This window comes from Mercenaria mercenaria, chromosome 5 (assembly GCF_021730395.1).
Source record: "Mercenaria mercenaria strain notata chromosome 5, MADL_Memer_1, whole genome shotgun sequence".
Lineage (NCBI taxonomy): Eukaryota > Metazoa > Mollusca > Bivalvia > Venerida > Veneridae > Mercenaria > Mercenaria mercenaria.
In genome coordinates this window covers 68517652-68530299 of record NC_069365.1, presented here as the reverse complement: position 1 = coordinate 68530299, position 12648 = coordinate 68517652, and the positions used below count along the sequence as shown (strand labels likewise).

At 33.5% G+C, this 12648-nt stretch overlaps 1 protein-coding gene across 2 annotated transcripts in view; it reads left to right on the top strand.

Annotated features, from left to right (window-relative positions):
* Positions 1-12648, top strand: part of LOC123557518 (guanylate cyclase soluble subunit alpha-1-like) — a 45396-nt gene that overhangs the window by 10207 nt on the left and 22541 nt on the right. For both annotated transcript variants that reach the window (XM_045349022.2, XM_045349021.2), the window contains one exon: positions 4283-4818. In XM_045349022.2, coding sequence (XP_045204957.2) covers positions 4351-4818 — 468 coding nt within the window. In that variant the 5' untranslated portion in view covers positions 4283-4350. The remainder of the gene's footprint in view (positions 1-4282; positions 4819-12648) is intronic.

The following is a 12648-nucleotide window of genomic DNA, read 5'->3' as shown; positions in this document are numbered from 1 at the left end:
AACACCAATGTGTATGGCATGTCAAACATTTTCTACCATTTCCAAAATTGAAGGGACACAGATACTGATGTAAATTAGTAGAGTAAAGTAAAGTCAAATGAAATAAAGTATAGAGTAGAGTAGAGTAGAGTAGAGTAGAGAGTAGAGAGTAGAGTAGAGTAGAGTACAGTAGAGTAGAGTAGAGAGTAGAGAGTAGAGTAGAGTAGAGTAGAGTGAATTAACCATCTTAATGATTTGAAATTAAGATTTACTCATTATGTATAACCTACGTTTCATACTATGAGTACGCTCTCTTCTGTCTACCCAATTACGGTAAGTCTCAATAATGTTGCGGTTCTTACTTTTTGTATTTTGTCGCAAAGGAACAAAATATACCGCATTTTAAGTGTAGTTCATAGATATATTTTATATACTTTACAATAAACTGATAGTTCTTTGTGATACTTTTAACTGGGCAAAACTCATTTTAGTAAAACAGTAACGTAGTATGTACAGTTCTGAACTTTTCTAACTAGAACCAAAACAATTTTATGAATTGAACCAATACTTAAATACAATAGCATTCTTGAAAATTGAATTGAATGTAGTAAACACTCAAACTTTAACAATGGTAAAATTGAAATGTATCAAGATTCATGAAGTCAAACGAAAGTATTGGTTTAAACTGTACACATAATTTAACCTTTAGCCTGCTGGTGGCAATTGATTCTGCCTTTGCGACCAGTGCAGACCAAGATCAGCCTGCACAAGCTGGCCATGGTCTGCACTGTTCACTATTCAGTCAACAAATTTTCAGTGAGCACCTCTTTGAATAATAAGTGGTACTACCAAAACTAAATGATGGACCAGTCCACTTTAGAAATTTAGCAGGGTAAAGGTTAGCTTTGAATTTATCGACCCAGACTTTTACGAAGTCTGTAAAAACATCTCTTTTAAGGTCAGGGGTCGCAAAAGTATCTTAAAATGACTATTAAATCTTAAAACCAAATCAGGAAATGTGATAATAAAATTCAATGAAATATTTCTACAATGTAAAATGTCTCCTGCACTTTCTGTCATAGAAATCCTTGTTTATACAATGTGCGGGAATAACAGAACGGAACATTACATAATCTCGTCTTTGGTTGCATCTCCGACTCAAATTATAGATATGCATTCAAGCCAAGTGAAGTATAAGAGACACGGCATGGAATTCTCAATATTGACGTTCATCTAAATGCAAATATCGGATATCATTACTGAAGAACTTTATAGTGCGCCTGTCATCTCTGACAACTATCTATATACGGACATACTTCTGTTGGATGAAGTCGTCATAAATATTGGTAGATAATTATACACCTGACCTAGCTGTTAATCCGTTTAAAAGGAAGCAAACTTGTATGTAACATTTCCCTTGTGAAATTAGAAACCCATAGAGATTGGTTCATTAGTAATTTGCATACTTAGAATATGTAAGAACGTTGTGTAAGCTGCAACATTTATTGGAGTTATTAACTATAAACTTACTTTGACCATAGATAAATTATTTGACCATAAACAGTTACACAACTAATAAATCTTCTAATGCAAAACTTGATATTTTGCCAGAATATTTGCATGCTCGCATACCAGAGGCCTACTACGAATCTTTAATAGGACCTCTAGCGCATGTCTCATTCATATTTGGAATCATTTTCATATTTCAAACACATGTGTTTATATCTATATGTGTTCTGTTCGTTTATAACATCCTTTTGAAGGTTTATCACAAGGCTTTTAAATCAAAGGCCTGAATGGCCTGAGTCGGCTAATGATTGATGTACTGACAGTATAGTCTACCAGTTTCAGTTTGTTTTTAGTTTTTTTCTTAAAATTTCATAACACAGCTCGATATTTACCCAAAATATTATATCCGGATACGATTACACTTTTCTCCAGTTTGAACAATATATTTTACAAATTGTGATGATACGAAGACATTTAGCAGCAATTGGCAGTATCTGACATTGAAGTTTACGGTTAAATTACCTCTTATTTAAATCTTTTCATAAAAAAGTTGTTTCGTTTCGCCAAACATAGACGACCTACTTTCGATTTCAAAAACTACAAGAAAATACAATTTAATGTTTCGCCGATTTGTTTATTTCTCGAAAAATAAGAATTAAAATCATTTTTAATATCAGTAGTAACTAAACAAACCAGTAAGAGCTTCTTCTTCCGATAATTTATCCGTTTACTGACTGCAAAATTCAACCCACGCAAAGTTTATAGAAATCATACGATGCGTGTTTACGTTCAATGTGGGAGAATTAAGGCTGATCGGCTATGTTACCTAACGCATCCAGACGATTCAGATTTTGTTTTTAAAAAAGCATTGTGTGCGTTTCTGTAATTTTATATACGTTTTTATACGCTTAGAAATTATTAGACATGCGTATTTGCATTATTTCTATACGTAATTTACGCTAATACGCATCTTATCTGGAGCCCTGCAGTGGAACTATTTTTTGTCTTTCGCTGGATGTTACCCAAGCTTTGTAAGCCTGCGCAATTCTTAAAATGCACATTTATGCTTAATGAGTTACATTCGAGAATTGCACAATTACAAGTCATAAATATGACAGATTACATCGTATATTGGTCATAGCAAAGGGAATTGACACAACTTAACTTCATTCATGCAGTGAACTGTTTGAAATTTGAGAAATCTAATGGAACTACATCCCTTCACATGTTATTCGGTCCATTTAGAGAATCGTTGGATAGCAAGGACTCGTCAAAAGGCTTTCAGCCTTTAGCCGACTCAAAAATGTACTCACATATCTTTTTGTAATGGGTTTCATTTTTAAAAATTAAATCGCCTTCAAAAATTCAATACACATACATAAATATGTATTTTTATGACCTTTTTAAAAAATGGATTATGGTCGATGGCATTGTTTGATTTTGTAGAACCAGTGACATAATACGTAAAATGTAATATAAAAAATAGCCATTATAACATGATATTAAATTAAATGAAATAACCAAATTTAGTTAACTCTACACGCGACTCTCTTGGAATAATTTAACCTACTGTTTATTTACAACAAAAAAAATATTCAAATATCCTGTTTGATTACGTGATAAATGATGTCGCAAAAAAGAAAGTGATGTCATAAATTGAACAATGAATTTGTTCACTTCGCACCTCAAATGTAATAAACTCCATAAATGTAAGCTTAGAGACGAACGATGTGTACACAGGCGATTACCGCGCTTAGAGTCTAATGAATATTATCTCAGATAACAAAACCGTATTCCAATAAATTAAGTAAAATGTATCATAAATTTGTAAGGTGGATCACTTAATTAGATCGAAAACCTCACTAACCGGATAGAACGATGCGATATCTTACTGGGAAATTATTTCCGGCTTTGCTTTTTATTAATTTTGGGTTCCGAAAAAGGGTATTTGTCATTTTCTACATTTTCTAATAATTGTACAAAAAATACTGTGATTTCTATGAAAAATAGTACATATGGCCGAAGAGACGCGGTTAGTTTATAGGTGTAGACGCACAGTAAGTGACATTTTAGTCAAGTCAATATTGCCAGCTTCAGTCTTTTGCTAACTAGAAAATCACCCGGCTAAATACGAGGAAACATGCTAATTTAATCTTACATTATTGGTTTAATTATAAGTTAAGTCAAAATTTGTATTATTTTTTGACCGCTTCGGCTCTGTTTGTACTAAAACAAAGATTTTTACTTTACCACTCTATTCCCATCGCTCACTTCGCTTGTCACCTTTTTCTGGAAATTCGAAACGTTCGTTATGATACTGACAGTGTAAACGGATTCATCGGTAGATGTTAAAATGTCTGTAACTAACATTCACTGAATTTATAAATAAGGATAGGTTTTGTCAGAAACAAGCAAAATGTGATACCTTGTATTCAGCCGTTTCTAAACATGTTGATCTTATCGACATTCTGCAGCGTCTTCTGTGATTTTCAACACCTTTACGTACAGCTTTACACCATGGTTCTGTGAAATATGCCTTGTTTCAGCTTGAAAGTCATGTTACTCCTACTGACGTTTTGGTTTGGATTAAGTCCTCTCACTCCCGTGGTATTTTTGAATCTAAAAAGTATAACAAGAAATTCCGTTGTGCTATTTTACAGTCATCCGGATACGTTTGTTTCATGTGTACTAAGTAGTTTAGATGTGTGTATGTATAAAAGAACAATTTATTTCTAGTTTTTACAAGTTTACTATAATGTATGATATATTCACAATCGTGTTATAATCATTTCAGATGGCTTAGAAATGTAGACGCGAATCACGATACAGCGGATACAAGAACGTATGTAATGTCGAGGAGAAATGTCAGATAAAGTTGCCCCTTGTCCTGTGACAAATGGTGTCACAAGAGCGATTGACAACCAGAAACCGCCCGACTGTTCACAGGATTGCTGCAAAAATCAGAATTCCACAGACATGAGTAACACTGATATGGGCAAATGCCCAATAATGTCTGGAATGATAGGTAAAATACAAGAGAACGGTAACGGTGGCCAAACAGACTCACCAGCAAATGTTTCAGATACAAGTACTACCGTAGCATCATGCAATTCTTGCAGCAAGAGTGTGCCAACAAAACCAGTTAGGTCTTCAAGTGGTTACGCCTTGTTTCAAGACTCCAATGCGGGTCTTACTTCAGGGAATAGAAAGACTAGTAACATATCAAACATATCAATGACGTCATCGTCAGCTGGTTCCGATGAGACGGACGAAAAGAAATTAGACTTGCGATGCCTTATTGAGAGTGTAGGCACACTTCTTATCCCAGTTGTAAGTATACTCTTCGAAAACTTGTTTCTTCCAAAAGCATTCATCAGCCTTCGCATAAGCCGTCTAGCGGCATTTAAAGTCACTTCATATTTTGAGGTTTGTTTACCTGTTCTTGTCCATCTTGATCACTGACTCTATACAAGATGATAATATTGCCAAGGACTCCGTGGTTAGCGTGAAGAAATAAGAAAGTTCTGGACTGAAGTTGCCAGATATAATACATGTACTTTATCTAACAGTGTAGAAGAACGATTTCGTTTAGGAGGCTGTTGTGGGAAAATTAATGCAGGTTATAGGTTAATGTAAATGAGTTGCTAGCGTCCAAAAATAATTCCTTTAAAACTGTTGTACAAAATTGTTTCTGAAGGATGAATTCATTTTTAAAAACAAAATGCAATTTGCCCTCAGAAATAGATTTACATGGACAGCGTATTGTGACAACTGTAAATGAAGAATGTTTCAAAAAAGTGTTTTCTGATCTCCTCTTTTCAGTAAAACATCTTTATAGAGATTTATATTCAGGTGGCTACGATGTATTCTTAGCTGTTTTGTTTGTAATGTAATTGTTGCTGCTGCTCTTTTAACTGGTCCAAGATTGAATGTAAAAAATTGAGACTTCCTTTTAGATTAAGACAGGGCGCATATGTTTAACAAGAGTCATAAATTTGGTGAACAATCCTCAAATATAAACTTGTACTCAAAGTATCTTGTTCACATTCTTGTGTATTACAATAAAGTCTTCTCAAAATGGTTATAAATTATACTTTTTGTAAGTTGTCTTTAGTGTAAACGTATTGAAAGTTGAGGTTTTGCAAAGTAAGGATTTAGCACCTAGATTACTTTTCAAATCGGCAAATGGTGCTACATCACAACGTCTTATATACACAGTCGGAAAGAATAATATCAGGACTGAGGTGTCAATGGTGAATAATATAAGTGGGAGAACTTTTTTCACAACCGGGTTTAAGTAAACTGTTATCAACTAACTTTACTTTCGAAATATCCTTTTTGAAAAATAAAGAAGGATCAGTTGAGTTAAATGAACCACACCAGTTATTTGGCCTGATATCAAACTCTGGGTATTTTTTTTCCATCCTGAGTGCAGACGAGTAGCTTGAAGTAATACATTGTATAAGGATTTTGGGCACGCACTTTTGTAGAGGCTTTGCTTGGATTATGCAGAATTACTGTAACAGCACTGTTTATGAATTTCACATATTTGCCATACCAAGTTTCGTGTGTGTAACCTATATAGTGTAACAAAAGTCACACTTCGACATAAGATATGCGATGATCTGAATATTAAAATGATATAACAGGCTTTATAAGGTATTTAACCTAAGATAACCTGCAGATGTTTATTATACATTTATCACAGCTTTATAAAAGGGTGGATCTATCATAATACAAAATGTAATACTTGGCTCTACTGGCATTTGCCAGATCTGTGTATTTCGTACCTATTTCATTATATGAACTATTTTTTCATCAGATATATTTATTTTCAATTTGATTTAACAGTACATCTGATCCTGCGAGACCATTAGCTAGAGAAACTGTAGGATTTGAATGTACACACTTTCATATTAGAGACGTATGAGTAAGACAAAGGCGTTAAATATTTACAAATTGGTTGTATTTGTCTTCGTCGCTTGACCTGGCGCTTTATCACGGCGCAAAGGATTATCAGTCTTGTATCTTTACATTTGTCTCACATTGCAGAAAGTATTTCAATATTTGCTACACCTCTTATCAAATACAATACAATTATTATTCCATTAGTCCACTATAGGATATCAGTAAACTTCCCAAGTAGTATTTACATTACAAATACTGCAAGTGACTGGATGTTTAAACTTGTGCAATAAATTCATTAGCACACAGACAACCTAACCTCTGCGATCTTTACAGTCCACAGTAATAAGAATCTTTCCTACCTTTTCATCGTTTTCTATCTATCCCTTGATAGAATTGTGCTATGATTTTTTACTTCAATCATGAATTTTATTTATATTATTTTGCATTCAAAGTTTTGAAGGATGACGCCCTACTTCATTATGAGATCAATTTCAAAACATCCACTCAAAAACAATGATCGAAAGTTAAACATGGTTGTTTTTGTATGTAAAATTTGGCAGTATTGCATTAGCTTTATGCAGATATTTTGCGCTAAAGATTTGCTCTTGACGTGGCATGAAAGAGTGTTAAGGTCATTTTAGGTCATAACCATGAGTAAATTAAGTGAACGTAAGTGTGTGATTTATTACAACATAAGCTACTTCCATACAAGAACAAGAACTAGAATTGCTTCCCCACAGTTCCAACATGTTGAAATTTGGTAACAGAAGCTTCGATCCCATGGAACCAGCTTTATACAAACTAAAATATAGGTCTAACAGTTGCATTTGGTCATGATATGCTCACTTATATACATTCTTCGAAGTCTTCTGCGAATTTTCAATCTAGGAGCTATCCAAAGATCGACGTTTATGATTTTTGCTGTTTTATTTAAAAAATATTGATTCAAAACAAATCAGATATAAAGGACATATTTCGCCACAGCTACCTATTTAGGATTACCTTGCCCATTTTTCTTGCCAGTCACACTGATACTGCCATGGCACCGTTTCAAAATACACTATTATTCAGCTTGTTTGTCAGAAATGCAATAATACTTTATCATGCAAGCCTGTGAGCTTGTTCGGTTTTGCGGACATAGAATTGTAAGGTCATACATTAAGTATACTTGCATTAAAATGGTCGAATAATATAGATTACTATTGCACTGAATTGTTTAGGATTTAGTGAACTTAAGTAGCCTTTCTTGATGTAAAATCTGGCAGGGCTATAACTGATAACTGCACATCATAACCACTTGCTAAATTGCATGGATAAAGGCACATCAGAATTTGTCTTGTAAACTAAAGCTGCGTAACGCAACTGCAATACGGTGTCTCATTCAGGAGTCAGTTTTATATATCACCAGTTACAAATATATTTCTTGTATCAAGCATGACGTCCCGCCATTTTAGTTATTTTTCCCAAATTAAGGAAAAACTTTCATCTTAAGTTATCTGGTTTTTTGAAAAAAGTTGCAACTTTATAATATCTAAATTCACGGAATATCTGCATTTACTATTCCTTCTGGATAATACAAATAAGCGATGATAGCAGTGTGAAATTTTGCATCTATTATGTAAATTTAATTAATAACTTTTCAGCAACAGATGTTTTCTAGCCTTGAAAAATGGCGAGAAATTCAGGGAATGGTGCTAATCAAAGATTGATTGTGAATTTCCAGCTGCTGTGTTAAAAGTATTGCCGATAGGCAGTAACGATAGAAAAGATTGTAATGCTATTATGGAAAATGGCCACCTCATTACCTTCGCGACTAGCATTTTTTATATACAGTAAGACCTACGCCGAAGTAAATTGAGCTACATGCCAATGAGGAAACAGCAGAATTGAAAACTTACATAATGAATATAAATGCTTGTTAGATATATAATTATATTTTGTGTTCTCTTTTAGGCAAATATTTGCTGACCTTATGTTAAAATATTGTTATTGTCTCATGACTTTTTGCTTAAGGTAATTCTGCATGTTTCACGGATCATTTTTCTCTCCACTATGAAGAATTTGATTAAGCCCTAATTTTCCAAACAACAAAGATAGAGTCATGTGCTTGTTTTTTTTTTTGTTATAACAATTTGAAAAATTTAGACCTCACTTTTTATAATGGATTTCCACGGGCAAATTAATGACTGTATTTTTGTCTAAAATGTAAGTTTTAAAGAAACCTCACATTTGTGTAACCTAAAAAGGTATTCAATATGGAAAACGTCAAATTTATAAATGTTTTTACTTCCGAGATATTTGCCAATGAGATCCACGTATTTCAAGCTAATTTGAAAACATTAGTTAAAATTACTTAAAGCATCAAAATTTTAATGTCATATCGTGTCGTTAGAAAGAAGTTATGTTTCAGTTTTAATGGATTTACTCACAGGTTGCATGTGAATTCAGTTAATATATTTTTCGTTGCCATATAACGAGCTGAGGCATTATTCTATGTTACCCTACTTCCGGTATTAAAAATGCAGATTTTTTGCGTATAATCTTATATAAGAAAATTGCTACCTGATCCTAACATGAATATGTATTTGTAGAGCATTCATGTTATGGCTCAACAAGTGGGAACGTCTGTCTAGCATTTTCCGATATCAACAGGTTCATCTTAGTGACTGTCTTAGTGACAGACATTTCTTGTGGTGTCCGTGGAAAAGTCTCCTCTGTATTAGGTTGATTACAACATGCTACCGATACCTAAGCATTAGAATGTCATGTTCTTTATTTGAGCCGTGCCATGAGAAAACCAACATAGTGGGTATGCGACCAGCATGGATCCAGACCAGCCTGCGCATCCGCGCAGTCTGGTCAGGCTCCATGCTGTTCGCTTTTAAAGCCTATTGGAATTGGAGAAACTATTAGCGAACAGCATGGAGCCTGACCAGGCTGCGCGGATGCGCAGGCTGGTCTGGATCCATGCTGGTCGCATACCCACAATGTTGGTTTTCCCATGGCACTTCTCATTTCATTGTAAAATAGCAGCACATTCAAATCCTATAAGCTCGTTTTACTATTTCTTATAGTTGACAATTTGTCGTCAAAATACGAGAGAAGGATACAACTATGTCTAGATAAAACCAGAAATTTGATTAGAATTATTGTTTACTTGCATTTACCCAAGCGACAAGACAGCTGCGCACAAGATGGTTCTGATGAAAACGATATTTTGTTGTTAAAAGTTACTTTCATTTATATTGTTTGTGAAAAATCTGTTCAAACAGAAAGATTCTTCCAGTAATACTACCCTCAAAATAGCTTAAGTTAGCGTTAACAAGAACTTATTAGATGCAGACGTATGTTATAATAGGATGATTGCGTGTTATGGTAGACACCACAAGGCTTGTCTTGCAATTGACTAGAAAGTATCTTTTGATGTGTTAATCATTATACCCAGTGGAGGCAGAAAACAGCACGTGTGCCATTTATTATTTTAAAGATATTTATTTAAGTGTCAATTGGTGATTGCAATGTTTTCCTACCCTTATGAAGTCTAGGTCGTATACATTTATTGCAATCTATTCCAATTTCATTGCCTGTTTTCGTTGGAATTAGGAAATGTTTCAGTACTTTAGTTTATACTATTTCCGTCGTAAATCTTAAACAATTTAAATCATACGTATGGAAGAATTAAATTTTGCTCTTTATGTATGAAGATTTGCTATTGTCACATATAGACTGAACTTTCTTAAATTAACTTACAAAATGTTTCAGTACTTATTGAAGACACCCGTTCAGCCCGGGAGGCAGGCTTAACATGCATTTTTACCTTTTATTAAAATATTTTGTAGCCATAAACGTTTTAGTGAGTTGCTTTACACCTGCAGCTCAGAAAATGACTTTTAAAACTGAAAATGATTTTTTTTTCACGACCTAGTCTTTGAAGAGACTTTTAACCTTTATACCTAAAAGCATGTACTTATTGAAAGTAGAATCTACTTTGCAACTTAATAAAAAGGAGCTTTACATAGGATTGTACGGTGCCCCTAAAGTGACATGTTACACACTTTTTTTCCACTAAGGTAATGTGAGACTTTTTTTATTTCGTTTAAACGAAATGATTTCATATAAACGAAATAAAAAAAGTATCACATTACCTAAGTGGAAAAAAAGTGCGTAACATATCACTTTAGGGGCACCATAGGATTGTATTACAACGTTTATATCATTTACACAAGAGCAGATGTCTGGAGTTTTTTTTATTTGTTCTACAAACAACACATGCCTGTTTGACCCTTGACATTAACAGTCCGTTTTCAAAATAGAAAAACAAATGTTAAAAAGTAGGATTTGTCCAAAAAATTATCACTGTGTCAGGTATCACTTAATTTACCTCTTACTAGTGACTGGCATTTTAGAATATTATGGTTAGTTTAGACCTGTAGATCTGGGCGTTTTATTATGATTGAAAACACATTGAAAATGTATTATTTCCACACCTCTTTCTAGAATTTGGCGATATGTTCAAGGGCCAATATACCTTAGCTTCAATATATACATAATTGAAAATTTTAACATCTTCCTCAATATTTTTGGCATATATTTGCAAATATTGATACTTAATTTATAATGTTAAATAATTTCAGTATTCACTTAGAAGTTATGAGTATTGTTCTCGTCCAAACAGTTAACATCTAATGCTTATCAATTATGCAGACTGTATTCAATACAGTTTGTGCAACTTTTGGTAAGATTAAACCCAAATGTAATTTTTTAATTGCAACATATCAATATGTACATATAATCAAATCAATACAAGCCTTTGTATTTTTTTTATTATAACATATCAAGATGTACATATAATCAAATCCATACAAGCCTTTGGAATTGTTAAGCTTTGCAGTATCTAAAACAGAAAAACAGGGATGTTTAATATTTGCAAATACTAGGACCAATACATTGCTCGATGTTGAATTTGTTATTGATATGCTACTAAGAACGTCGTTATCAATATAAAATCGAAATATTTTACAAATAGAAATATCTCTCATGCAATGATAACTTACGCTGAATATAACAATTCATATGGAAGTTGGTGGACAAAAGGGAAAAAATCGAATACCCATAATTTGCCTTTAGATCGTTTGATATGAAAATACTGCCATTTTGCGTCAAGTGGGAATAATCAAAACAATGTTTGTATCACTTGCGACATACATGCGTTTGCAATTCTGAGACAGATGCAATAGTAACTTTGGAAAATTGTGAAAATAATACAAGTGGGTCAGAGGTCAAATAATGGATTTTAGCGGTGTTTATATTCTTTGGTTTTTCTTGTTTCGTGTTTAAGCTAGAGTAAAATTACTTCATTATATATATTTCTGAAGTCTTATACAGCCTAAAACACAAGCAGTATTCGTTTCTTAGAATGTCGCCAATTGATTTGCAAAACGAAAATTTCGCATTGAAGTTCTGTACAGACATTGTAGTGCGAAAAAGGCAATTTGAAACAAAAGTAATGACAGTTCTTTTTTTTCAGTAAAAAATCCCAAAAAATTAACATTAATTGCTTTATTTAGAGAAAAAGACTTACCGTTGTTAGTTAATTAGATTTATCATCTTCATACCTATTATGTTGTATCAGCACCATATGTTTTACCGTATTTTAATAATGGGCAAAACGTTCAGGAAAAAGTGCTAATCAAAATGAATTCTTACTTTTCACCTGCTTCGTTAGAAATATGGTAACGGGGAAAGAGAAGATATGTAACATGAGCATACAATTTCAAAAGACGTAGGTTGTTTACAATGTATCTTTAAACCATGTGTAGTTTTTGTGCTTTCGCAGCTTCACAATATTTAAGCTTATCTAATGATATAAATCAGAACATAAATTGCAACAATACTCACTCGATATAACGAGAAAGATATATATTCTACGCGTAGGTGTAGCCATTTATTATATACCTGTAAATAATCAGAGTTAAATATGCCCTGTATCTTTTATACGCTCGAAGGGACGTATTATGGTATGACGCCGGTGTCCGTCTGTCCGCCCGAACGTCAGTCCGCTCTGTAACTTTTGAACCCCTTGAAGGAGTTCTAAGAAACTTGAAACAAATGTTCACCACATACAGGCGACGTGCAGAGCACATGTTTTGAATGCCTCACTTCAAAGTCAAGGTCAGATTTAGGAGTCAAATGTCATATGACTTTGTTTTGTGTCCGCTCTGTAATCTTGAACTGCTTGGAGGATTTTAAAGA